Below are 25,272 nucleotides of genomic sequence, written 5' to 3' on the forward strand. Positions count from 1 at the left end.
AGTGAAATGCTTACCATCTTGGAGGATTAAAACATGTAAAGGCAACTTTTCTGAATCCCAACTTTGACATATTCTGAACCATCATTTATTGTGCCCTGTATGTTATCTAAAAGAAATTACTCATAATAGTTTGTCATGATCGGGTGGTCGAATAAATAGAGATAGAGACACTATGGGCAAAAAGGGCCCTAAATTGTTCAGTACAGCGGGGTACAGCCCCCCCGCCGGACAACGCTTTTGGCTGGTTGCTAGTGACGACAGCGAACATTGTATCAATTTCATTTCAATAAAATATCGATCGAAATCTGCTCGCCTGTCGCTCGTATTTTCAGGTTACGTCATGAATTTTTCCATGGCAGCTCATATATATCGACTTATGTACCACAAAATCAACGTATCTGTTGTTTTCTTCAACTCAAATTGAATCGAAGACAATTTGTGTAGTTTTGGTGATACTTTTATGTCTCAGCATATTTTGGCGCTCTTTGGACAAGTTTGGCGCCATGCGATCCGCGGGTATGCAACACAACATTATATCAATTCGCAACAAAAGAATATCGATCGATAACGTTCACTACACGTTCACAGTGGAGACTCTACACCAGCTCGCTTCCGTTTCGCGTTATTTTTACCAATTTAATGTGATGTTCATGGTTCATATTCACCCAAATTTTGTATAAAAGACAACAACCTGACAGGTATTTGATCTGTACAATTTAGGAGACACTTGCTGATTGATTTGCGTCAATTTCAGACCCATGTTCTGCACATGTAAACGCCGTCAGATCGCCATATTGTTGACGGCAACAGTATATTTTAGTGATCAGAATGAATAGAATGGAAATAAAACAAATTTTACGAAGAAATTCAAAAATCTAAAACGATACGATTTTTGCTTATAAGTCAAAGGATCACCGTGCCAATTTTCATTATCATTGGTTCAGAATTGAAAAATTTGAACCGGCGAGAAGTTTGCAATGTGTTCGGTCGATCGGACGCGCATAAACGCCATTGTTTTCTATGGAATCGAGATTATTCGGCACATCGTAACATGAAAAATACATCTGAAAAAACCCGCCGGACCAAATTTTTTATTTCGCTGTTACTTCTCACAATATTTGAGATTAAGCATCTCATGAAGGTTAACTAAAACTCTATGGTTTTAGTTTTTTAAATTTCCCTCTTATTTTTATGAAATGACGAGTTTACGATCGTTTGTGCTGTTGGCCGTGTTTTCGCCTATTTTTGCATAGAGTATTTTTGCTTCGGTATTTTAAGAATTCCTTCATGAAATTATTGCCGAAATATCATAATGGACAGAGGAACATATGAGGAAATGGAATCTGCATCTCTTTCCTGAATATTTAGCTGTGCGGCTAGGAAATTCGGCGAAGTTTTCAACATTACGCGGAAGCTTGATTTGGCTCTCTTTACGCTCATTCAGCGTATGTGCGGCAAAAAATTGTCACACTTTGAGTGAACAATATAGAGGCCATTTTGCCCACAGTGAGAAAGTTCTAATTTCCATTTATGGTTGACTTGGTAAGGATAAAATAAAATTACTTTATTGGGGAAAAAAATAGAGTGGTCAATTAAAAGAGCGGTCAAAGTGATAGGGTTTTTATGGTAAAGCTGGGCTGTAAGATTCCTCATGTGCTATTTATAGCAATTATGCAATCCGTAAGGCGAAGCTATCTCCGGCTGAAAAACCCAGTGGTAAGCGTAAACGTAAGACTGATCATTCTGCCGATGAGGATGATGATAAGTCACCGGTTGTCAGTGGTTCTCCCCCAGCTGCTCCGGGAGAGACTACTTCACCTGCAGAGACTGCTGCTCTTGTGGGAGATACTTCACCTGCAGAGACTACATCTGCTCTGGTGGGAGAGACTACATCTGCAGAGACTACGTCTGCTGCTGCTAGTGAGACAGTTAGTAACGAGACGGCTGATGCCATTGGTTCTCCCCCGGCTGCTCCGGGAGAGACACCACCTGTTGCGTTCACCATGAGCCCTCATCCTGCGTCAGGAGAGGTTCCTGTGCCCAGTGCAAAAGAGGTTGAGTCCTCGTCATCAGCAGAGGCTGCCCAGCCTGCTCCTGCTATAGTTTCGTGTGCTGCGATGTCCCCGCCAAAAAAGATAGTGCGGAGGGTTGGTTATCAGGACAGCCCACCTGATTTTGAGCCAGATATGATCCTTGATGCCGCTACGGGCGAGTTCAGACCCAGATGCCCAGACGACGGTGATATCACCTCTGATTCCGACTCGGAGGTTGACGAGGATGCGGCAGAGGACGATGACTTTTATGACAGGCAGTATGTAGGTGAGGCAAGCTCTGACGATGATGACGTTGCTGCTGTGTTGGCGGAGGACGACACCCCTCCTGTTTGGCGTATGTCAGAAACTACTGATGCTAATATATTTGAGGAGACCAATTTTGACCATGAAAGAGGACCGACCTTCACCTTGCCCAGCCACTCCCGTGAGATCGATTACTTTTTTAAGTTTATTCCAGCTACACTGATCAGATTGGCAAAGGACGAGACTAATAAATACGCCAAATTCCACCAGCGATATATCGCTAGAAAGATCGATAAATACTGGCGTAACGCTGACTACCGAGAGGTGCAGGCGTTCATTGGCGTCTTAGTCTGTATGGGTATCGACCGTAAATCATCAGTGGAGGATTATTGGTCTAGCGATCCATTTCTGAGAAACCAGGGTATTTCTACTGTGATTACCCGCAGTCGTTTTCAGCAGCTTATGCGATATTTTCATCTGGCAGACCCAGAGAACGATCCGCGTCGTGATCCCAATGAGGCACGCCGCCGACGTCGGTGTCAGGAGGATCCCCTTTATAAAATCAATCCATGGATGGAGCCCATAGTTGACAGGTGCGTAAATAATTATAAGATGGGTAGAGAGATCTCCATCGACGAGGGCATGGTGCGATTTAAGGGCCGTTCTAAATTTAAGCAGAGATTACCACATAAGCCTGACCGAGACGGTTTTAAGATATGGCAGCTGTGCGACTCTAGCACTGCATACATCGCTAACTTTGCACCGTACCTAGGTGTTAAATTTCGGGATCAGACTGATGGGAGACGGCAGGAGCGAGGTGTGGTGAAAAGAATTACGATGGAGCTGGTCCAGCCATTTTGTGGATATAATCACAGCCTATTTTGTGATAGCCTGTTTAGCACGGTCGTTACTGCTAGAGAGCTGATGGAGACCAGGATCTACATGGTCGGGAGCTTTAACCGCTGTAATCGTCGCACCATGCCCCCTCAATTAATTCCGCCGGGTAAGAGGAAGCGCCTTCCTCTGTCTGTTGGGGATATGAAAGCCACGACCAGAACGAACTCTCGTCTTAACATCACTGCTTATCAGGACAGTAACGCTCAGGTGCTGATCTTGAATACGGTCTATCCACCCTTGGAGTGCGTGCCAGTGGGGGAGGGAGACGAGCAGCGACAAGTGCCTCTGTCGCTGTATAATTATCGCCGGTACATGGGAGGCGTCGACCGAGCCAACCAGAAGCGCAAGTACTTTCACACTGGGCGCAAGAATCACAGATGGTGGACATATCTGGCATGTTACCTGATTGATGTTGCCCTGGTAAATGCATATATATGCTTCAAGCATGTACACCCTGATAGTAAGCTGACCCATAAGATGTTTCATCTGCGTGTCGGGAAACAGCTTATTGGGGGTTATTGTGGGCGATCGCAGCCCAGTGTGAGAGAGGTCGAGGCCACCGTTTCTCTTGCCTCCTACATAAATCCACAAAATCAGCAGATGCACGTTGTCAGCCATTTGGAGGGGCGGCAGAAATGCTGTAAAGTATGCAGCAGAGAGGGTAAGACCACTGCCAGCGGACGACTGTCTGAGACGTCCGTAGGATGTAGTCTGTGCGGGGTTCATCTTCACGAGGGCGATTGTTTTGCGGCTTTTCATCATCGCATGATGCTACGAGGTAATTGGAGCGTTGGCGTGCAGACCTCTACTCACACAGCCCCGACGACACCCATCAGCAAGAGAACCCAACGTAAATAACTGACAGGGGATAGCTTCGCCTCACAGTGGTGCTCTTCTTGACTGTATTCTTAACACGGACCATGATCACATTTTGAGTACGGTTGTGCCGTTTGTTTGTGCTTTACGATCCCGCTGATTGTAAATTGAAACACGGATTATTTTGTACAATCCCCCCGATTGTAATCTTTGTAACATGGACCATGCACTCGGACGTCGAGACAGACTCCGAGATTTATTGTTTGGCAGGATGTAAATTATTTTAATAAACTTGAAACACGGATTACTTTGTACAATTCCCCCGATTGTAATTTTTGTAACACGGACCTGCCACCCTGATTGTAATTTTTGAAACACGGACCATGCACTCGGATGTCGAGACAGACTGCGAGATTTATTGTTTTGCATAATGTAAATTATTCCCGAATAAAATACTATCTATGATCGCATATTTTCGTTCGTTTTGTTTTTACCCCACTTTCGTTTTTGGCAGATCCGTAAGGACGCTATAGTAATGGATGAACGTGCGTCGTATCACGTGGGAGGGGCACAGCCCAAGGAGGCTGTGCTCGTGCAACGTAGACGTTGTACCAACCATCTGTCGTTTGGGTTAGTGCATAGAGCAGTTGCACTGTCCAGAGCTAAGGTGGTACAAAACTGTACCTTAGTAACAACTGCACAACTAACCTGTTAGGAAACGATAACACTAACGAGCTAACTGTGCACTGAACTGGCCAAACTACGTACACGCTTTCCTTCAATGGCGAAGCTAGGTCGTTGACACTATGTCAAAGCAGACTGCACTGTGCGACTCTTCCAAGTCGTTCAAAGTACGTGGCCAAGTGACACAACCCAGAGGGAACAGGACAGGTTTGAGGGTGCTGCCACACCCATAGCACTAACCCCTGGGTCTTCTACTAACCCACGAGCGAGGTGATATTTCCGCGGTGTGGACGTGCGTGACGGCGAACGAGCTTTACTTCCGCAAAAGTAAGCTAGAAAAGGGCATAAAAGTGCACGTCCCCCGGGGCAAACAACGCCCAAGACCTCGTTATTTTCTCGACACAACCTCATCAGCGGTTGCCCCTCTATATGGGCATGCAAAAATTTTTGAAGTCTAACACGTATATGGTCGGTAATCGTACCCCGAAAATGCGGTATTTTCCCGCCAAATGCCTGGCAGGAAAGCGTGCAGGAGAGCCAATCTTCTGTAGACACGGAAAAGGGGGCCGGTTTTGACCGACTTGGCAGGATAACGGACAGGGGCACTCAGCAGGAAAAGGGTTAACGGCGCGGCCATTGAGGCACAGCTTCCATGTAGTTTAGCCAGCTCGTTTGGGAGTTGGCTTCGGAGTGTTACCGTTCATTACCCACTTAATCGAGCGGTCCTCAGTCAGGTACAGGTTTGTACCTTCATGGCTTGGGCTGCAGCTAATTCTAACCAGTGATAACCAGTCACTACACCCAAGTTGTCAGTCTCACTTGTGATGCACGGTTACAACGCAATATGCTTCCATTGTTCTAGCCATTGACGTCTCCACATGCCTGGCAGCCATTGTACAGCTAGCTGGTTTGCATAACAAAAGCGGTCCTTGTTCAGTACAGGCGGTATCACCGTAGCATTGACCTCATGTCCCCTTTCTTGTCTTTGGAATTCTCGCTACGCAAAGAGCGTGCGTAGTTACCTGCTCGTCGGCAAGAGGATACGTTTGCCTACAAACCAGAGCCAATACTTCGGACGATGGAATAAATAAAAAATCCAAAGCCACATCCATTGAATGGCATGGCCAAGGCGGTGTAGGACTTGCTTGAACTTGCAGAGCTGAAGCCCAGCTTAATACGTCGAACACCAGTTTGTAATGGTATTTCCGAGTCGTTCATATCCGTTCCATTGGAGGAACAAGTCAAGCTGTCCCATCAAAAATACGTTCTCATTTTCAGTCACGCACAACTGAATAAATGACTTTCGTCTCGCACCATCGCACCATCTGCCAAGTCGTTTGCAAGAGGTAGCCTTCTAGATTAGCATTGCCGAGTTGGTCAAGTTCGGCAGCAATCTCTATAGTGTTGGGCAGCCAAGTACGTCCAACTCGGCCAGGAAAAGTCACCATGCTATCCTGCCAAGTCCGCTAAAAAGCAGTAAAACAAACCAAGCCCCCCTCGGGTGTGGGGGACTGGTGGACAGGTTTCTGCACCTTTCCCTGTCTATCGACTCCCTGCGAACCCATTTCGAGGGGAAAAGGCGTTTCTTGTCAGAAAACCTGTCCTCGGATGACCCCTTAACGCACAGGGGATAGCAAAACGTAGTGCCGTCGACTTGGCAGGAAAGGAGGTACCCAAAAAGGCCCCGATTTCAACCGAGTTGGTAGAATAATGGTCACCAGTGCTTAGATTCTGGCTACACCGAATTTCAAGCGGATTTTCACCGACTTGGCAGGAAAAGGGTTAAACATTCACAGCTATTAGGGCTTTAAGATATGCACCTTTATTAACCCTTTGTACTTGAATGAGCCCCAATGCAGTGTAATGGGGGACTGGCAACGTGAAACTGCCTGACTTGAATTTTTGCCTGAATTTGACATAAATCAGTCAAATGTAGTTACTGACTGGCCGTCACGCCATTCACGTTCGAATGCCCGACGTCGTTATTAGCATATCAATAGAAGTCAAAATGCGCTGCTTGAGTGAAATCATGAGTACTCCTCGGAAAATCAGCCGAATTATGTAAACAAACCAGAAATTTTATTCATAAAAGGAGTTAGGGAATGAGCAATAATCAGAGTTCAGGCAGGTATAGGTCATTTTGTTGAATTACACTCACTTTGGTTTATTTTGCCGTTCAAAGTTCCGACACAAGTGGTGTCATCGTAATGGTCCCATTTTCGCTGCTAGTTGGCCTGCAGCTATCCGTGGTGGGGTTGACCTTTTGATGACCCGCATAGCGAGGCACGCTACCCCGCCATGCGCCAACAGATAGCTGCGTTTCCACAGCTATGGTTGTACCATACGATGGAGGTAGTCATTCTTTCTACCTCCATGGTCATACAAACGTATTTAGCAAGTAACAGTCAATTCTATTTTATCTTTTACTATTACTAATCACGAACCAATACAAATAAAATTCCAAATCTTAACCGCTGGCTCAACATCAAAGACTGAGCTGTATATGATATTATTAGGATATGGTACTTCACGTTTGCAGAAGCTTAGCTTCAGCTTCTGCTCCTTAGAGTTCAGAAGTGACGAGGGAAAATCTTAAGGCTCAAGTGCAAGTATCACTATTTATAAAATTTGTTTTTTGACCACAAGCAGCTGCTAATATTATACACAACTTTATTCAGATTGATAGGATGGATAAATTTCAATGGGCACATAACAACCACTTGGTTTCCGCCAAGATAGCAGGGTAGCAGTCACCGGTGTGTCGCTTCTTGCTTCACAGGATTTGTATCCAATTTTGATTGACTTGGCAGAAATAGGGTTAAAAGTGGACCTGTTTCACTGGTTGGACAGTGACCAATAAATCAGAATATGAATGCTGAGTTGCCAAATGTATGTGTACCCATAATAGATTGCACCAGTTCAACATTTGCAATAAGAATAGCATCCACATCAGCTTCTTCACATTTATTGACAATTAGATTGGAATGTTGACCTGAAACAAGACATCAACACTGTATTAAATGGCCAAAGCTGGTTAACCCTTTAAGCGCCGTCAATTTTTGTAACCTTTACCAGAGGTCGCGTTAACGCAAAATTCATGCGTATTTGACGCAAATGTAGCTGTTTTGACACAAAAAATAAATTGTCATCACTGAAGAAAGCCGACCGTAGCCTTTGAACAAAATGTAGCCAAGTACAGACTACATACTAAAAAACAGTTGCAACAAAGTAGGTAATTTTCGACGCCCTTGATGGAAACAACACAGTCATTACACTGTGATTCGTGTGATTGGGTGAAAGTTGATAATAAAAGTCTAATTGTATACCATGTTACTTTGAGCGACAGAATATCAGTCTCCTGTCGTTATTTTTTTCTTGGCTGCCATTGGTGATTTTATTTTGAATGTTTGAATGAGAAAATTCAGTGTGCCCAGTGAGAAACCAGTGCAGTGACCTCTTGGCGATAACCTTTCTACCTTCTGAACTGTCATTGAAATGTCTCGTCAAACTAGTATATTTAAATTTATTCATAATGGTAATCGCAACCAGCAAAGGGGCCGATTATCGCCCAATTCAACACGTGTGCGGATAGCTGGAAATGCTGAGGAGGTTGCAGTGTGTGGAGGAATTCAAGCGGAGCCGTCACGTCAGCAGGAAACTCAGATTGCAGGTACTGTTGATAGCGAAAAACGAAAGATTGCACGAAAGTACAAGCCAGAATGGGAAGCTGCTTTTCCGTGGTTGGAGAAACGATGGGTTGTTGTCGATTCAAAGAAAGTTGAGCGAATGTTTTGTCGTATTTGTTTGAGTTCTGGTAAACTAAATGCGTTTACTGGAAATGGATGTGGCGATTTACAATGGTCTGCTCTCACCCGCCATATAGGCAGTGAAGATCACAGAGCCGCAGTCTGATTTCATCCGGAAAAAAGATGTTTAGAGGAAGCTGTTCGCCAATCAAACGCAAAAACTCTGTCATCTCAAGCAGCTATGCTGAGAACCGTGTACTTCATGGCCAAGTCGGAAATTGCCGACCACAAATTCGCAAATCTAATTCAGCTGCAACAGCTCAATCAGTGTTCTCCTCTCATTGATGCCAATACATACACTCATCATGACAGCATTGAAGAGATGCAGAATGCGCTGTGTGAAGTTATCAAAGATGATATCGCTGACGACATCAAAAATAGTTCGGTAATATCCATCATCATTGACGAAACTGTCAACATCACCATTCAGAAGAAATTAATAATTTATCTACGTGTTTTGAAAGGGGGTTGTCACAAAAAAACGTTTTTGCTGGAAATGTGACGATTGTTGCCGGGGACGCTGAAACTGTCACTGATGCTGTTCTTGCCTCCCTACAGTCGCGAAATATTGACGTTCGCAAAGTCGTCGGTTTGGGGTCAGATGGCGCGAGCGTTATGACAGGTCGTCATAATGGTGTCGGAGTCCGTCAACAGCGTCTAAATCCATGTGTGGTTCATGTACACTGTGCTGCACACCATGTTGCCTTAGCTGCGTCAGATGCTACTAAGGGTGTGGTAGAAATTGCCAAGTATCGCAGTGTTGTGAATTCTGTGTATCTGTATTTCGAGTAGTCTGCGTCGAGGTACGAAAGATTGAGAGAACTGAACAAAGTGCTTGACAATTCCGACTTCCTAAGTTTGAAACAACCGTGTGCTGTTAGATGGCTGTCGCTCTCTCGTGCAGTACAATCCATCGGGTGTAACTGGCCAGCTCTTGTCCTTGAACTTGATGAAAAAACGCAACAGCTGATGGCTTACTTAAGCAGATAAAGACTTTTGCCTTTATCGCTACAACGCACACTCTTCTTGACGTCCTACCATGTATGGACAGACTCAACATGGTTTTTCAGCGTGATGACGTAAATCTATCTCAGATTAAGCCCATGGTCAGCGCAACAATTGCTTCCTTGGAAAATCTTCGAAATGAGGATATGTCTGGCCACAATGAACGACGGTTTATGGCTGAGTTTCGTCAAAATAATCGACATTTCAGGGGTCATCACTTGTCATTCGCTGGGGAGACAAATGTCACAGCATACTGCAGTGTCCGCCGATCATTCATTAGCCACCTAATCGACAGTTTACATGACCGTTTTCCGGATGACGCTCTCAGTATTCTGAACTGTCTAGACACTGTTTTAAATCCAAACAACTATCCAAATGACGCAGCAGCATTACGTGACCATGGAATTGCGGCAATTGAACAACTTGCCAACTTTTACGGACAGCCAAAAACAGTTGGAGATGAAAACTTTCTGCCGATGTTAGATGGCAACGAGTTGTTACAGTCATTTCCAATGGTTAAAGAAATGATAGTCGGTATCGGTGGAGTTCGCACCCTGGCTGATGCCTGCCGGATCATCATTTGCGAATATGGAAATATTTTCTCAGCCTTCAAGACCCTGGCTTCGATCGCGACTGTTGTTCCTGTTTCGAGCGTGCCATGTGAACGTGGTTTCAGCGCCCAGAACAGACTAAAGACATCAAAGCGAAGCCGACTGTCAGAAAATCATGTTAACACGCTCATGACAATCTCTCTCGAAGACCAGAATGTGCGTTACTTCAACATTGACCGCGCGGTAGAGATCTTCAACAGAACAAAACGCCGAAAGCGATGTCTCATTCGTACAGAAGAGTAATTCAGACAGACAGAGACAGACAGGAGTACAGATTTTGACTTTTGAACAATTAATCATCGCTATCGCGTTTTGATAGTTCTACAGTAAATTACATGAATTTTGATTGGCATTGCGCAAGTTCTTAAAGTAAACATTTGACAAAGTTATTGTTCATCTTTCGGTGTTTCAAAATTCATTATTTTTAGAGATATAATTTTGAGATGAGCATAGTATAAATAGAATGTCGACAAAGATTGCTGCAAAATTACAAAATTGAGGACAAGGTCTTTGAAGTAAGCGTTTTTTTAAATGTGAGATATACTTACACAAGAATCTTTGTGCCATCCCTTCTTCAACATCATGTTTCTTTACGATCAGTGATGTCATCTTTATTTTCAAAAGTTGTTTAATTTCATTGTTGCAATTTGTAAAGTATATATACCGATAACAGTTATCACCTAAATGACTCGACTGCGTTCATTTCTTCCCGGGGATGGTGTTTATGTTATAAATAGTCTGTTTAATAGGTGGGTGTGTCAAAGGTCAACCTACTGTTGTTACATTGTGAACACAAAGGAATCAAATTGACGCGTTTATGAGAGCATTTGACGCATTTTTTTTCATGGACGCGTCAAAAATACGCATATACAAAAATCCTAGCGCGACCTCTGCTTTACAAAATATACCTCAGTCAAATATTTTCAGATTTTTGCCAAAATTTTGATAAGGAACTATAGCCAAGGGAATGTGATTTCCATTTGGTCCAAAATTATAAAAAAATTACAGAAAAATTCATAAAATTTGGTAAAATGTTGCACTAAAATTTTGGTGGGAAAAATTACACCACTCACAAAGGGTTAAAGGATGATGTGTGATCTTCTGTTTTGAGTAATATTCATAATCAAAGGCTACTTTTTTGAACTCAAATATGTCTGCACACGGACATTAACTGATTGTTTTGTTCTCATCTTCTGATATCCAATGAACTTTGCTGACTGTCAGTTTTGTCAGTTATGTCATGAATTATCAAGTGTATGTTAATTTGTACTTTTTTCTTCCTCTGTTACAGATGTCCCATTTGTCACACGAGAACCAACTACAGAAGGTAAATTTAAGTTAACTTTTCGCAATTGCAAATATAGCTGTTTCTGTCACTAAGTTAACTTTTCCTAATTGCAAATATAGCTGTTTCTGTCACTATTAATTCTGTCATATTGTATAGAATTGTGAGAATTTTTTTTCAGGTTCTTTATTCAGTATGTCTGCTCTGTGTACAGAGAGATAAATATAATAACAATGCAGTTTGTTGCATGTAGCAGATGTGCATGCTATGTGTCAGTTGTTTTCATCATAAAGTAAACAATTATGAGTGGAGAAAGTCATGTACTTGGAGTTCAAGGCCAAATACTGTAACTTTTGATGATTGTTGTTTACTATTTTTGCTTTATGTTAAAAAGCAAGTTCTAGTATAAAAAAACAAAAACACAAAACAAAACAAACAAAACAAAAAGCAAAGCAAGTTCTTGTTCTGCTCTCCGAATGATTTTGAAATACCTGCTACTGAGCTTATCAACATGGCTTCTGTACATGTGAAATGCACTTTTATTATTTACATGTGAATTTTAGTTGGAACCAGACAGAATTCATTTAATAATGAATAATATGATAATAATCAATGGCCTGAATAATAACAATCCAGTCCCAACATGTACAGGCTGAGTTGATGTGTTAAATACATGTAACTGTATCTCAACATGATAGCAGAACAAGAACCCTATTTGACATTAAGAACAAAAATGGTGAAAAAATCATGAGTTACTGCCCCTGGCCATTTAACGTCATTGTAAGACACATCATCTTCCTGTACTGCTGCCCTATCTCCAAATTTGCACACCCATTTTAGGAAATTTGATACACAGAACAAGCCTTGTTTTTTCATTCAGTCTGCACACCATCCTTTTCCTGTAATCTCCCATTCTTTACTGCCACAATTGGATATCCTGAACTACTTACTGTCAATGGACAATTTGTTACACAGACTCCCATGCTGAATCTGTTTGGACTTAAGGCTTCAGCTTTTGCCCATTTGACACATGGAAAAAGACACAGTGTCTTTTTCAAAAATATATAAAATTGGTGTGTTCAGTCTGTTGCAGTGCAAAAAGTGAAAAGTTTTCTCACACCAAAAGCTTCAAAATAAACCCCCCACAAGTGGTATAGCAGAAAAAAACTGTAAAAGTTTGAGATTCCTAATTATCTATCCCTGAGGCGTGCTCTACCTTAACCTGTGCACCCCTAGTTCCCTGTAAATAGGTCCAAGATCACCATTGATAACAATTGGTTCGGGTAAAACCATGGTGGTGAAAGGGTTGAGGGTGATGTACCACTTGATCTGAGGTGGCGGTTCTCAAAAAAGGGAGAATAATTATTTTCAACATTGCTTCTGTAGCAATAAAAATGTGAATGGTGGCAGAAAAGCATGTGGAAGGATTATTTAAAGGGCATGCATGTCCTGCCTTCTCCAGGCAACTATGTGAAATCTTGAAAGGCATAAAATACTTGGATGCATTTTTTGCTCACGTGTTCACACACGTGGGCATATGTCGCAGCGATGTCTGTCTGTCTGTCTGTCTGTCTGTGTCCGTGTGTCTGTCTTTCTGTCTGTCTGTCTGTCTGTCTGCATGTCTGTCTGTCTGTTGGTCCAATATCTCAAAAATGGCTGATCAGATCAGAATCAAATCTCGTAAATAGATTCAGTTCACAAATGGCAAGAACTGATTAGTTTTTAGCTACTATAGACTATAGTCTATAGAAGCTATTGGGATGGGTATCTGTCCGGCGTCAGTCTGTATGTATGTATGTATGTATGTATGTATGTATGTATGTATGTATGTATGTATGTCCGTTTGTGAGGCGTTCGTCAAATATCTTGAGAACCGCAGTACTTACTGATTTGATATTTGTTGTGTAGATGAAAAATATGATTTTGAGAAACTGTTTTTTTTTACCTTCTCGTGTCTATTTATAGACAGAGAAGGTATTAGAGTTGAAAACCAGTATGCTGGTGTCAACTACTTCCGTCTGTCAATACTTCCGTCTGTCAAGATCCGTTGACGTCATGCCATTGTGATGGGTCATATCATAAACTGGTGGGGGTGTTCATGGTTCAGGTTGAGGTGTAGAAGAACGATTTTGAACTGTGACAAAAATCAAAAGGGATTTAGCGGCATAGCCACAGTGTTACATGTAAACCTTTCTCCAAGGTTCTTAGTTGACTACGATCTATTACAGACTACTGAGCTGACGTTAGGGTTACTCACTTTGTGTTTGCTCACTCTGTGTGTGCTAGTGTTTGGTACTGAGTTGCGTGGATATCCCCTCATGGCCTCACGTGATATGGGCCTGTTGCATAATCTGCAGATGATCATATGCCTCTGAGTCTGAAAACGGTCATTGTGTAAGCCTGTCAGCATTTTCCTTGCATTTTTTCTCATTTAATTTTGCAAAATATCGGCGAGTACCTCAATATTTCAAGATAACTCTTTCTTCCCAATCGTTTCCTGGAGTTTCAGAGTCATATGAATGAAAATGAGTGAAAGTTTTAGACAGGAAAATCGGACGTCGGCCATGTTCAATGTTTACAGTACAATCAGAAGTTTATGTGGAGGAAATAACTAACAAACACTGCTCATGATGCCCGCCCTCTAGAGGCAGACCTTCCTATATGAAGTACAACATTTGATGCTTGTGGAAAGCTTGACCACACAAAGGAGCATTTAAACTTTTAGAAAATGACAAATTGAATAAGAAGATATTCTGAAAATGTCAAATACTGAGGAAAAATGCGCAAATATTCAAAATAAACAGGTTAACTGACTGGTCAGCTATAAAAAACAATGAAAATGTTTATGATCAAAAGTTTTTGAGATGCGCACATTTTAACAAATACAGAAATTATTAACATTATAAATATAAGACCAAACTATTTTTTCAGGGATGGGACAGGTTGGAAATGAGGGGTGAGAGACAAAGGCACTCCTATTGCTGCATGTGGATGCAGCCACACCATTTCATTTACAGCATACTTATTCACTGTGTTGTGTTCAAGTTCCATCTGACTGTCATACAAGGATAACATAAGCAAATCAAATCAAATTAGAAAAGGATCAATGCTGTTGTGTGCATTTTGCTGAACATGGCTGATTTTAATATTTCGCCCTACATATTTGATATCCAGCAAAGGCATATTTTGATGTAAAGTCAAAATTAACACTACATTGCTGACAATATATGTTACCGTTTCTGCATGAACTTTTCTTTTTTAAATTATAGTATATTAGTACTTCAAACAGATTAACAATTATTGTGATGTCAACCCATAATTTTACATCACAAAGGCTGTAATTCTGCCAATTTTTTTGTTTTTAAGTCATTTTATAAATTTTGCACTGCACAAGATGATTGAACAAATTGCAATGTTTGAATTTGTAAACTCAAAGAATAAAAATCCTTTGGTCACAGATTAAATTATTTTTTGAAAAGAAATTTACTCTTAAACACTTTTAGCATATATTCTTTACACGGTCATGTATTTCAAGGAAAATATGCCTATGAAAAACAGTAATTTCTTCATTTTTTTTTTGAATACTATGACAATTATCAGTGGGATAATCAGTTTTTTTTGAATACTATGACAATTATCAGCCATGAGGTTTTACAAACACAAGACCAGATAAGCACTTTTCATCATTTCCACAGGACTCTTTGGAAAATCCATTAAAAACAGTTAACAGTGGCTTAAAATGATCACTTGGTATACATTTAATTTACAGATGCCAGGTTGTGTATTTCACATGCACTCAGGTCAGTAGGGAAGTGCGTCATTACTATTTTGGACTGTTAATTCTTATTTCTGAATTATTTAACTTTTTTCCACATTGAACTATCTTTAGGCAGTTTATACTGTAGCTTACAATTTTTTTTGATTGATGTATTTATTCTTTTGGGTTCTTTGGGTCCATATCCTACCTCATGCCCCTACATCATCAACTATTTACCAACAACTCCATGCCAACAACCAATTACCTGACCTGGCCACACGTTAGAGAAGGTACAGCGTCATTGACGGTATTTTTATTTTTTGATATTGTTGAAAATAGGCAAATTAATGCCAAAAAAGGTGTTTTGGTAAAAAATCTTCTTCTTCATAACCGCTGGTGAGACAGCTTTGTTATTTGGTATACAGGTTGCTAGGGATAACCCAACTTAGATTTGTTCAAATTGTGATGAAATATGCAAATGTGTATTTTTAAGGAATTTTTTTGTCATTTTTGGTCAAAGTTTGACTTACATTGTATATAATTCTTGTACTGTATAAACCCTATCAATTCACCCAGAAAAAAATAAATAATTCATAGTGAATTGAGGATTAAAACATGTAAAGGCAACTTTCTTGAATCCCAACTTTGATACATTATGAACCACCATTTATGTTATCGAAAAGAAATTGCTCATAATAGTTTGTCATGATAGGGTGGTCAAATAAATAGAGATAGAGAAAGTTCAAATAAGATTACTTTTTGAGGAAAAAAATAGAGTGGTCAATTAAAAGAGTGGTCAAAGTGATAGGGTTTTTATGGTAAAGCTGGGCTGTAAGATTCCTCATGTGCTATTTATAGCAATTATGCTATCTGTGTAAACAGTGCAATGAAAGTGTAACATGATTCCTTATAATGCTTTTGATGACCTTGAACTTCTTAAGTTTCAAACATTTGTGACTTCAGTGTGCTTTCTCTGAGTACGTACAGTCTCAACTTATTCAAGAGAACTTACTTACAATGTTAATTTGAAAGTTAAATTGTACTTGGTTAATAGGATGAAAATACTGATATTAAAAGATAACCAGCTCAAGATTCTTTATAACCTGACAGATATGCTGTTATTTTATGACGTAAATCTTGATTTAAGCAAGTCTTGTTTACTTTAATTAGAATGTAATTAACTCTTGTTCATTTGCTATTATAGACTAATATAGTCTGATGAAATATGCAAATCTGTATTTTTACGGAATTTTTTTCCATTTTTGGTCAGGCCATCCTGAAATGAGCTATCTAAGATATCCACCTTCTCCATCAATACATGTGTCACAAAAGATTATTCTCTACATAACACAGCAGAGCTCTGTCAACTGTTGAGTCGCTTGTTTTTTCAAAACCGCTGGTCAGACAACTTTACATGTCCCTAGGATGACCTTAGTGAGATAATTTCATACAGTCAGGAAATACTTAATTTTGTATCCATGTCTATAGTAGCTTCAGGGACTTTGGCCCTATGTTTGGTGGGTGTGGCTTGCATACTTTTTGCTCATTTGCATAATTAATGATTTTAGATAAAACGGATATACATTAAAAACGACTGCACACAATTTGACAAGATTTGCTACAAATGTTGATCAAACCAAAATATATCAGTAGTGGGAACCATTAAGAGGTGACATGAAAGATAATTGCTAATTTGCATATTAAATGAATTTTCCTAATTAAGGATGTATATCTGATTTGACTTGATCAAAATTGACCAAACTTGGTATGTATATTAAAGATACTATTATTTAACATTCTTGAAAGTCATCAAGCATTTTAACTTCACCCAATTCCTAATTTGCATATTTAATGAACTTTGCTAATAAGGGATATATTTGAATTGACTGGACTAAAGTTGATGAAACTTGCTACATGTATTTAAGCTACGATGATACAACATTCTTGAAAGTCATTAAGCATTTTTACTGCAGCCAATTCCAAATTTGCATATTTAATGAATTTTTCTAATTAGGGATGTATATCTGAATTAACTTGATTATAGTTGTTGAAACTTGCTATATACATCAAAGATACTGTGATATAACGTTATTGAAAGTCAAAAGACATTTTTACTTCAGCCAATTCCTAATTTGCATATAAAATGAATTTTCCTAATTAGGGATGTATATCTGATTTGACTTGATCAAAATTGATGAAACTTGCTGTCTACATTAATGACACTATAATACAATATTATTGAAAGTCATTAAGCATTTTCTCTTCAGCCAATTCGTAATTTGCATATTTTAAGGAACTTTCATAATTATAATAATAATAATAATAATAATAATAATAATCTTTATTTCAACTCGATAGCCTTGATAGGTATACGCCTCTTTTCACAAAGGTCGAGCACAAAGAAAGTTAAATTACAAAAACAAACAACAGCACAGCAAAGTTAAAATACATAAAACATACAGGAACACAACAAAATCAACAACAAAATAAAATGAGCAGAAGGTGACAGCATCAGTAAAACTTTGTAAATAAAATTTATAACAAGCACGTTTAAAAATTGAAAGGCTTGTACAGCCTCTTATTGATGTGGGCAACTCGTTATAAAACCTCAGAGCAGATACTGTAAAAGATTGTTTCAGCAATTCAGTTCTGGCAAATGGTACTTTTAAAGTTTCATTAAAAACAGATCTTAAAGATCTTTGTGCATCGTACAATGTTAACATGTCCCGGATATAAGATGGAGCCATGCCACAAAGAGCTTTGTAGACAGACACAGCTAATTTATACTTGTAACGATAGGATAGTGGATACCATTTCAAATGTGTAAACATTTCCACAGAGGGAGTGCCAGAGTCACAATCCAAAATTAATCTCATAGCCCGTTTTAAAAGACCGTTTAAACGATCCATATCCTTCTGACTACAACAACCCCAAATACGAAGACAATAGTCAAAATAGGGTAAAATAAAACAATTGTAAAACTGGCGCCTCGCTGAGGTTGGTAGAAATGGCCTTATTCTGGCCAAGAGATATAGTTTACATTTGATTTTCTTCACAATATTATGGACATGAGATGCCCAAGACAAATCACTCTGAATAGTATCACCAAGAAGTTTCTCACAATCAACATTTTCAATATTATTGCTACCAAGTTTAACGTTTAGTACTGAACTAGTCAAGTGTGACCGTTTTTGCCTAGTAGTGACCAACATGCATTTGGTTTCCTCAGTATTAGGACACATTTTGTTATTTAACCCTTTTCCTGCCGAGCGCCCTTGTCCGTTATTCTCCCAAGTCAGTAGAAAACCGCCCCATAATATGTGCCTGCAAAAGATTGGCTCTCCTGCATGTTATCCTGCCAGGCATTTTGGCAGAAATCGCCCATTTTCAGGGTAGTTTTAGCCGTACTTATACGTGTTAGACTTTGATAATTTCTACATGCCCGTAGACAGGGGAAGGAGCTCAAGGGTTGCTGCAGAAAAAAATTGAGGTCACCGGCTTTGTTTGCCCCTGGGAGTGCGTCATTTTATTGCCGTTTCATGTTTATTTTTTCGGAAATAACTCCTTCAGTATTACGCACGTCCGCTAGGCACAAACATCACCTCACTCGTCTGTTAGTCAGAGACCCTGAGGGTCGTGCTAGGGGTGCAGCAGCACCGTCAAACCTGTCCTGTTTCCCCAGGGTAGGGTCATTGAATACGTACCTCCAACGACTTGGCAGTGTAGCACAAAAACTACGTTTTTTGCCGTTGTATTAACGACATGGCTGAGCCATTGAAGCACAGCTTTACGTAGTTTTGCCAGCTCAGTTGGGAGTTGGTTTACGAGTGTTACCGTTCATTACTGACTTAATCGAGTGGTCCTCAGTCAGGTATGGGTTTGTACCGACATGGCTTGGGCTGCAGCTAACCAGTGATAACCAGTCACTACCCCCAAGTCTTCAGTTCACTTTTGCGATGCACGGGTGCAACGCAATATGCTTCCATTGTTCTAGCCATCGACGTGTCCACATGCTGGCAGCCATATTGTACTGCTAGCTGGTTTGCATAACAAAAGCAGTCCCTGCTAAATGCAGACGGTATCCCCGTACATGTAGCATATTGACCTCATGTGCCCTTTTGAATTCTCTGTACGCAAACAGCGTACGTAGTTACCAATGCATCGGCAAGAGGATACGTTTGCCTGCAAACCAGAGCCAGTACTTCGGACGGTGGAATAAATAAAAAATCCAAAGCTACGTCCATTGAATGGCACGGCCAAGGCAGTGAAGGACGTTGCCTGGCTTGAACTTGCAGAGCTGAAGCCCAGCTTAGTACGTCGGACACCAGTTTGTAATGGTATTTCCGAGTCGTTCATATCCGTTCCATGGGAGGAACAAGTCGAGCCGTCCCGTCAAAAATACGTTCTCATTTTCAGTCACGCACCAACTGAATAAGTGACTTTCGTCTCGCACCATCGGCATATCTGCCAAGTCGTTTGCAAGAGGTAGCCTTCTAGATTAGCATTGCCGAGTTGGTCAAGTTCGGCAGCAATCTGTATAGTGCCAGGCAGCCAAGTACGTCCAACTCCGCCAGAAAACGTCACCATGCTATCCTGCCAAGTCCGCTAAAAAGCGGTAAAAAAAACCAGCCCCCCTCGGGTGTGGGGGACTGGCGGACAGGTTTCTGCACCTTTCCCTGTCCTTGGACTCCCTGTGAACCCATTTCGAGAGCAAACGCCGTTCCTCGCCCAAAACCTGTCCTCGAACGACCCCTAGCGTGAGCAAGGGTTTGCTACACGTAGTTCCGTCGACTAGGCAGGAAAGGGGGTACCAAAAAGGAGCCCGATTTCCACCGCCTTAGGAGGATAACGGCCGTGGCTGCTCAGCTTCTAGCTACACCGAATTTCAAGCGGATTTTCACCGACTTGGCAGGAAAAGGGTTAAACACCAATTATTGATATGTTCAAGGTCACTATTTAAATTACATTCTAATTCATCAGTGGTCTTAGCCGACGTGTGCATTGTACTATCATCGGCAAACATCTCAACTTCACATTTAGTTGCATGTAGAGGCATGTCATTAATATATAACAGAAACAGTAGTGGGCCTAGAATTGACCCTTGGGGTACACCAACTGACAATGGTACATTATCAGATATGTAACCATTCATAACAACACAGTGTACTCCGTTGGCAAGATATGACTGAAAAAAGTTGAGAGCGTTATCTCTAACGCCGTAGATTCTAAGTTTTTGGATCAAAATAGTATGGTTAACAAGATCAAATGCTTTTCTTAAATCAAGAAAAATTACACCAATTAATTGTTTTTTGTCTATATTACAACACCATGAATCCAAAAGTGAAGTAAGAGCAGACTGACATGAGTGAAAAGCTCTAAATCCCGATTGTTTGCCATGTAATAGGTTATTATCTTGTAAGTAAGTAGTTAGATGATTATGGATATGTCGCTCCAACACTTTGGATAAAATTGGTAAAATACTAACTGGCCGATAATTACCAGGGTCACCTATACTTCCACCCTTATGTAGCGGGGTGACCTTTGCACGTTTCCATAGTGCGGGGAAAGTACCCGACTGTACAAAACCGTTTAAAATACCTGTTATCGACGGGGCTATAACATCTGCTGATATGGTTAAAAATTTAGCTTGCAATCCATCAAGACCGGTAGCCTTTTTGATATCTAACGATTTGAGTTGTTTTTCAACAAACTCTACAGTTATTTCTGGTATACAAAAGACCGATTGGGAGTTCTTTTTCCTGGATACAAAGTCTTTGAGGTTATCCAGAAAGGAATCTGATTCTTCATTGCTTTTGGTCACATATTTATCCACAACAGATGAAAACCAATTATTAAGACCGTTAGCGATGGAATTAGGGTTATTTAATTCATTACCATTTATATTCATATTCAACGGCATTGAAGATGTTTTACCTGGAACTAACTCCCTTAAATGGTTCCAGAAATCCCTAATAGCACACTGGCCCTTTTCTAGAATTGACTGATAATACACACACTTTGCCTGAAATATGAGTGACTTCACTCTATTTCTCCAGTATTTAAAAGTTTCAAAGTTTGTCTTTTTGTCAACTTTATCCCTTTGGGACATGGCATTGGATATTTCTTCAGTCCACCAATCGGGGCGATGTTTGTGCCTCACTCTCTTCTCCCTGATGGGCGCATGCGCATCAACCACACTACCGAATAGGTACATCCAGGTATCCAGCCTATCCTCGGGATCATCAAAAGCGTCAACAACAGACCATGGTTGACAACGTAATTCCTCACAAAATTTGGATTCAGTGAAATTTTTGAAACACCTGTATTTAATAGTACTTGCACTCTTATCAATTGTTACAGATGCTTTTCTCGTGACACATATAGGGAAATTGTCACTAATTGAGTACTTAGCCACAAAGCTTTGTGTAATATTCTCTGGGTGCGAGACGAAAATGTGATCAATTAACGTTTCAGTCGCTGATGATATTCGAGTTGGCTCTGTAACCAACTGACTGAAATCATATTCATTCTCCATAAAGTCTTGCCATAAGCAGGCTTTCTGATTATCTTTTGATAAGTCAATGTTGAAGTCACCTAACACGATGACTTCTTTGCGTTCTTTTGAAATTCTGTTTAATGATTCACTGAAAAGATCAATCCAAGCAGTTAAGTCTTTGTCAGGGGGTCGGTACACAAAAAGAACAAGTACTGATTTTGACTTGTCAGATTGTGTCGATGTCTCCAGGACAACCATTTCCACATCTTCCTGTTCAAGATCGTAACGCCTGTTATAAACCACGTCCTGGCGAACATATACAGCGACTCCTCCCCCGATATTCTTAGCACAGTTCACATCACTTCTATCGCGTCTAATTAGCGTATAACCCGATATCATCAATTCATTGTCACAATACCGATCGTTCAACCAGGTTTCTGTGAAACCCAGAATAGAGATGTTATTTTTCGGATCCTTCAAGACAATTTTCAATTCATCCAGTTTGTTCGTCCCCACGGACACCGTCCGGGGGGACTTATAGGTTTGGTCATGTCCGTGCGTGCGTGCGTGCGTGCGTGCGTCCGTCCGTCCGTTCACGCAGATATCTCTGAGATGCCTGGAGCGATTTCATTCAAACTTGGTACAAGGATTACTTCATATGTCATACAGATGTACGTCAATTTGTTTTGTGATACGATCCAATATGGCCGCCAGGCGGCCATTTTATTGCGATTTTTTCATGTACAGAGCCATAACTCAGGCATGTTCCAAACGATTTTATTCAAAGTCGGTACAAGGACATTGACCAATGTCATAGATATGCACATCAATTTGTTTTGTGGTACGATCCAATGTGGCCGCCAGGCAGCCATTTTATTACGATTTTTTCATGTACAGAGCCATTACTCAGGCATGTTTCGACCGATTTTATTCAGAGTTGGTACAAGGACATTGACCAATGTCATAGATATGCACATCAATTTGTTTTGTGATACGATCCAATGTGGCCGCCAGGTGGCCATTTTATTACGATTTTTTCATGTACAGAGCCATTACTCAGGCACGTTTCAACCAATTTTATTCAGAGTTGGTACAAGGACATTGACCAATGTCATAGATATGCACATCAATTTGTTTTGTGATACGATCCAATATGGCCACCAGGCAGCCATTTTATTACGATTTTTTCATGTACAGAGCCATTACTCAGGCATGTTTCGACCGATTTTATTCAGAGTTGGTAAAAGGACATTGACCAATGTCATAGATATGCACATCAATTTGTTTTGTGATACGATCCAATATGGCCGCCTGGTGGCCATTTTGTTACGATTTTTAGCTCCGCTGTCAGCGACGCGGAGCTTATCAAATAGGTTGATTTTCCGTCGTCGTCTGTCGTCCGTCGTCGTCCGTCGTCGTCGTCGTCCGTCGTCCGTCGTCGTCCGTCAACAATTGCCTTCTCCTCTGAAACCGCAGGTCCAATTGCTTTGAAATTTTATATGCACTTCACTTAAGGTGACCTCACTTCAGTTTGTTCAAATCGTGGTGAAATTTGCATATTTGTATTTTTGGGGCATTTTTTGGTGTTTTTGGTAAAAAATCTTCTTCTCTGAAACCGCTTGTCCAATTGCTTTGAAATTTGATATGCAGTTTGCTTAGGGTGACTTCAGTCAGATTTGTTCAAATCGTGGCAAAATTTGCATATTTGTATTTTTTAAGGCAATTTTTGTCATTTTGTTAAAAAAATCTTTAAAAGCTTCTTCTTCAAAACTGCCTGTCAGATAGCTTTGATATTTGGTACATAGGTCCCTAGGGATGATCTATTTCAGATTTGTTCAAATTGTGCAGAAATATGCAAATTTGCATTTTTAAGGTAATTTTTGCCATTTTTGGTCAAAAAATTTATTTCTCAAAAAGTACTGGTCTGATAGTTTTGAAATTTGGTATACAGCTTTCTATCGATGAACTAAGTAATATGTATTGAATTTCTGATGAAATCTGTAATTTTGTATTTTTGGGGCAATTTTTGCCATTTTTGGTCAAAAATGTGTATTTCCAAAACTACTCATCCGATAGCTTTGAAATTTGGTATACAGGTTCCTACAGATTAACTAAATGATAGTTATTGAAATTATGATGAAATCTACAATTTTGTAATTTTAGGGCAATTTTTACCAGTTTTGGTCAAAAAATGTGTATTTCCAAAACTACTCATCCCATAGCTTTGAAATTTGGTGTACAGGTTCCTACAGATGAACTAAATGATAATTATTGAAATTATGATGAAATCTGCAATTTTGTAATTTTGGGGCAATTTTTGCCATTTTTGGTCAAGACATGTGTTTCTCAAAAAGTACTGGTCTGATAGCTTTGAAATTTGGTATACAGGTTTCTACAGATGAGCTAAGTAATATATATTGAATTTCTGATGAAATCTGTAATTTTGTATTTTTGGGGCAATTTTTGCCATTTTTGGTCAAAAAATGTGTATAATCAAAACTATTCATCTGATAGCTTTGAAATTTGGTATACAGGTTTCCATAGATGAACTAAATGATATTTATTGAAATAATGATGAAATCTGCAATTTTGAATTTTGGGGGCAATTTTTCCTATTTTGGTCAAAAAATGCGTTTCTCAAAAAGTACTTGTCTAACAGCTTTGAAATTTGGTATACAGGTTTCTATAGATGAACTAAATTTGATCTTTTGAAATTATGATGAAATCTGCAATTTTTACTTTTGGGGGCAATTGTTGCCATTTTTGGTCAAAAAATTTATTCTCAAAAACTACTCATCAGATAGCTTTGGTTGACATGTTCTTAGGGATGATCCAATGTGATACATTCAAAGTATGATTAAATCTTCAATTGTGTATTTTTGCAGCTTATTTTAGCCACTTTTTTCTGGCCACTGCATCGAGCTATCAAAGATTTCCACCCTTCTTCATCAACATGTGTCAAAAATAGTTATTCTCTACATAAACACAGCGGAGCTATATCGGCCGCTAGGTCGCTTGTTTCATGTACAGAGCCATTACTCAGGCACGTTTCAACCTATTTTATTCAAAGTTGGTACAAGCTTATTGACAAATGTCATAGCTGTGCACGGCATTTTGTTTTGTGATACGATCCAAAATGGCCGCTCTGCGGCCATTTTATTACGATTTTTTCATGTACAGAGCCATAACTCAGGCATATCTCAACCGATTTTATTCAAAGTTGGTACAAGGACATTGACCTATGTCATACATATGCACGTCAATCTGTTTTGTGATACGATCCAATATGGCCACCGTGCGGCCATTTTATTTACGATTTTTTCCAGTATAGAGCCATTTCTCAGGCATATCCGCATGTTTCGACCAATTTTATTCAAAGTTGGTACAAGGACATCGACCAATGTCATAGCTATGCACATCAATTTGTTTTGTGATGCGATCCAATATGGCCACTGTGCGACCATTTTGTTATGATTTTTTTCATGTCCTGAACCATAACTCAGACATGTATCAAGCGAATTCATTCAAAAGTATTTTTATCACAGACCTAATGAAGAGGACTCTATCCTCTCTGAGGACCTGTAATCAAAATACCCATTAACAAGTGGGGACTGTGTC

General features: G+C 40.1%; 1 protein-coding gene across 1 annotated transcript in view; it reads left to right on the forward strand.

The window, feature by feature from the left end:
- The window catches only part of LOC139137842 (agrin-like), a 246,189-nt gene that overhangs the window by 48,323 nt on the left and 172,594 nt on the right, over positions 1–25,272 (forward strand). The window contains exon 2 of the mRNA XM_070706137.1: positions 11,408–11,443. Within this exon, the coding sequence (XP_070562238.1) occupies positions 11,408–11,443 (36 nt within the window). The remainder of the gene's footprint in view (positions 1–11,407; positions 11,444–25,272) is intronic.

This window comes from Ptychodera flava, chromosome 7 (assembly GCF_041260155.1).
Source record: "Ptychodera flava strain L36383 chromosome 7, AS_Pfla_20210202, whole genome shotgun sequence".
In the NCBI taxonomy this organism is placed as follows: Eukaryota; Metazoa; Hemichordata; class Enteropneusta; family Ptychoderidae; genus Ptychodera; species Ptychodera flava.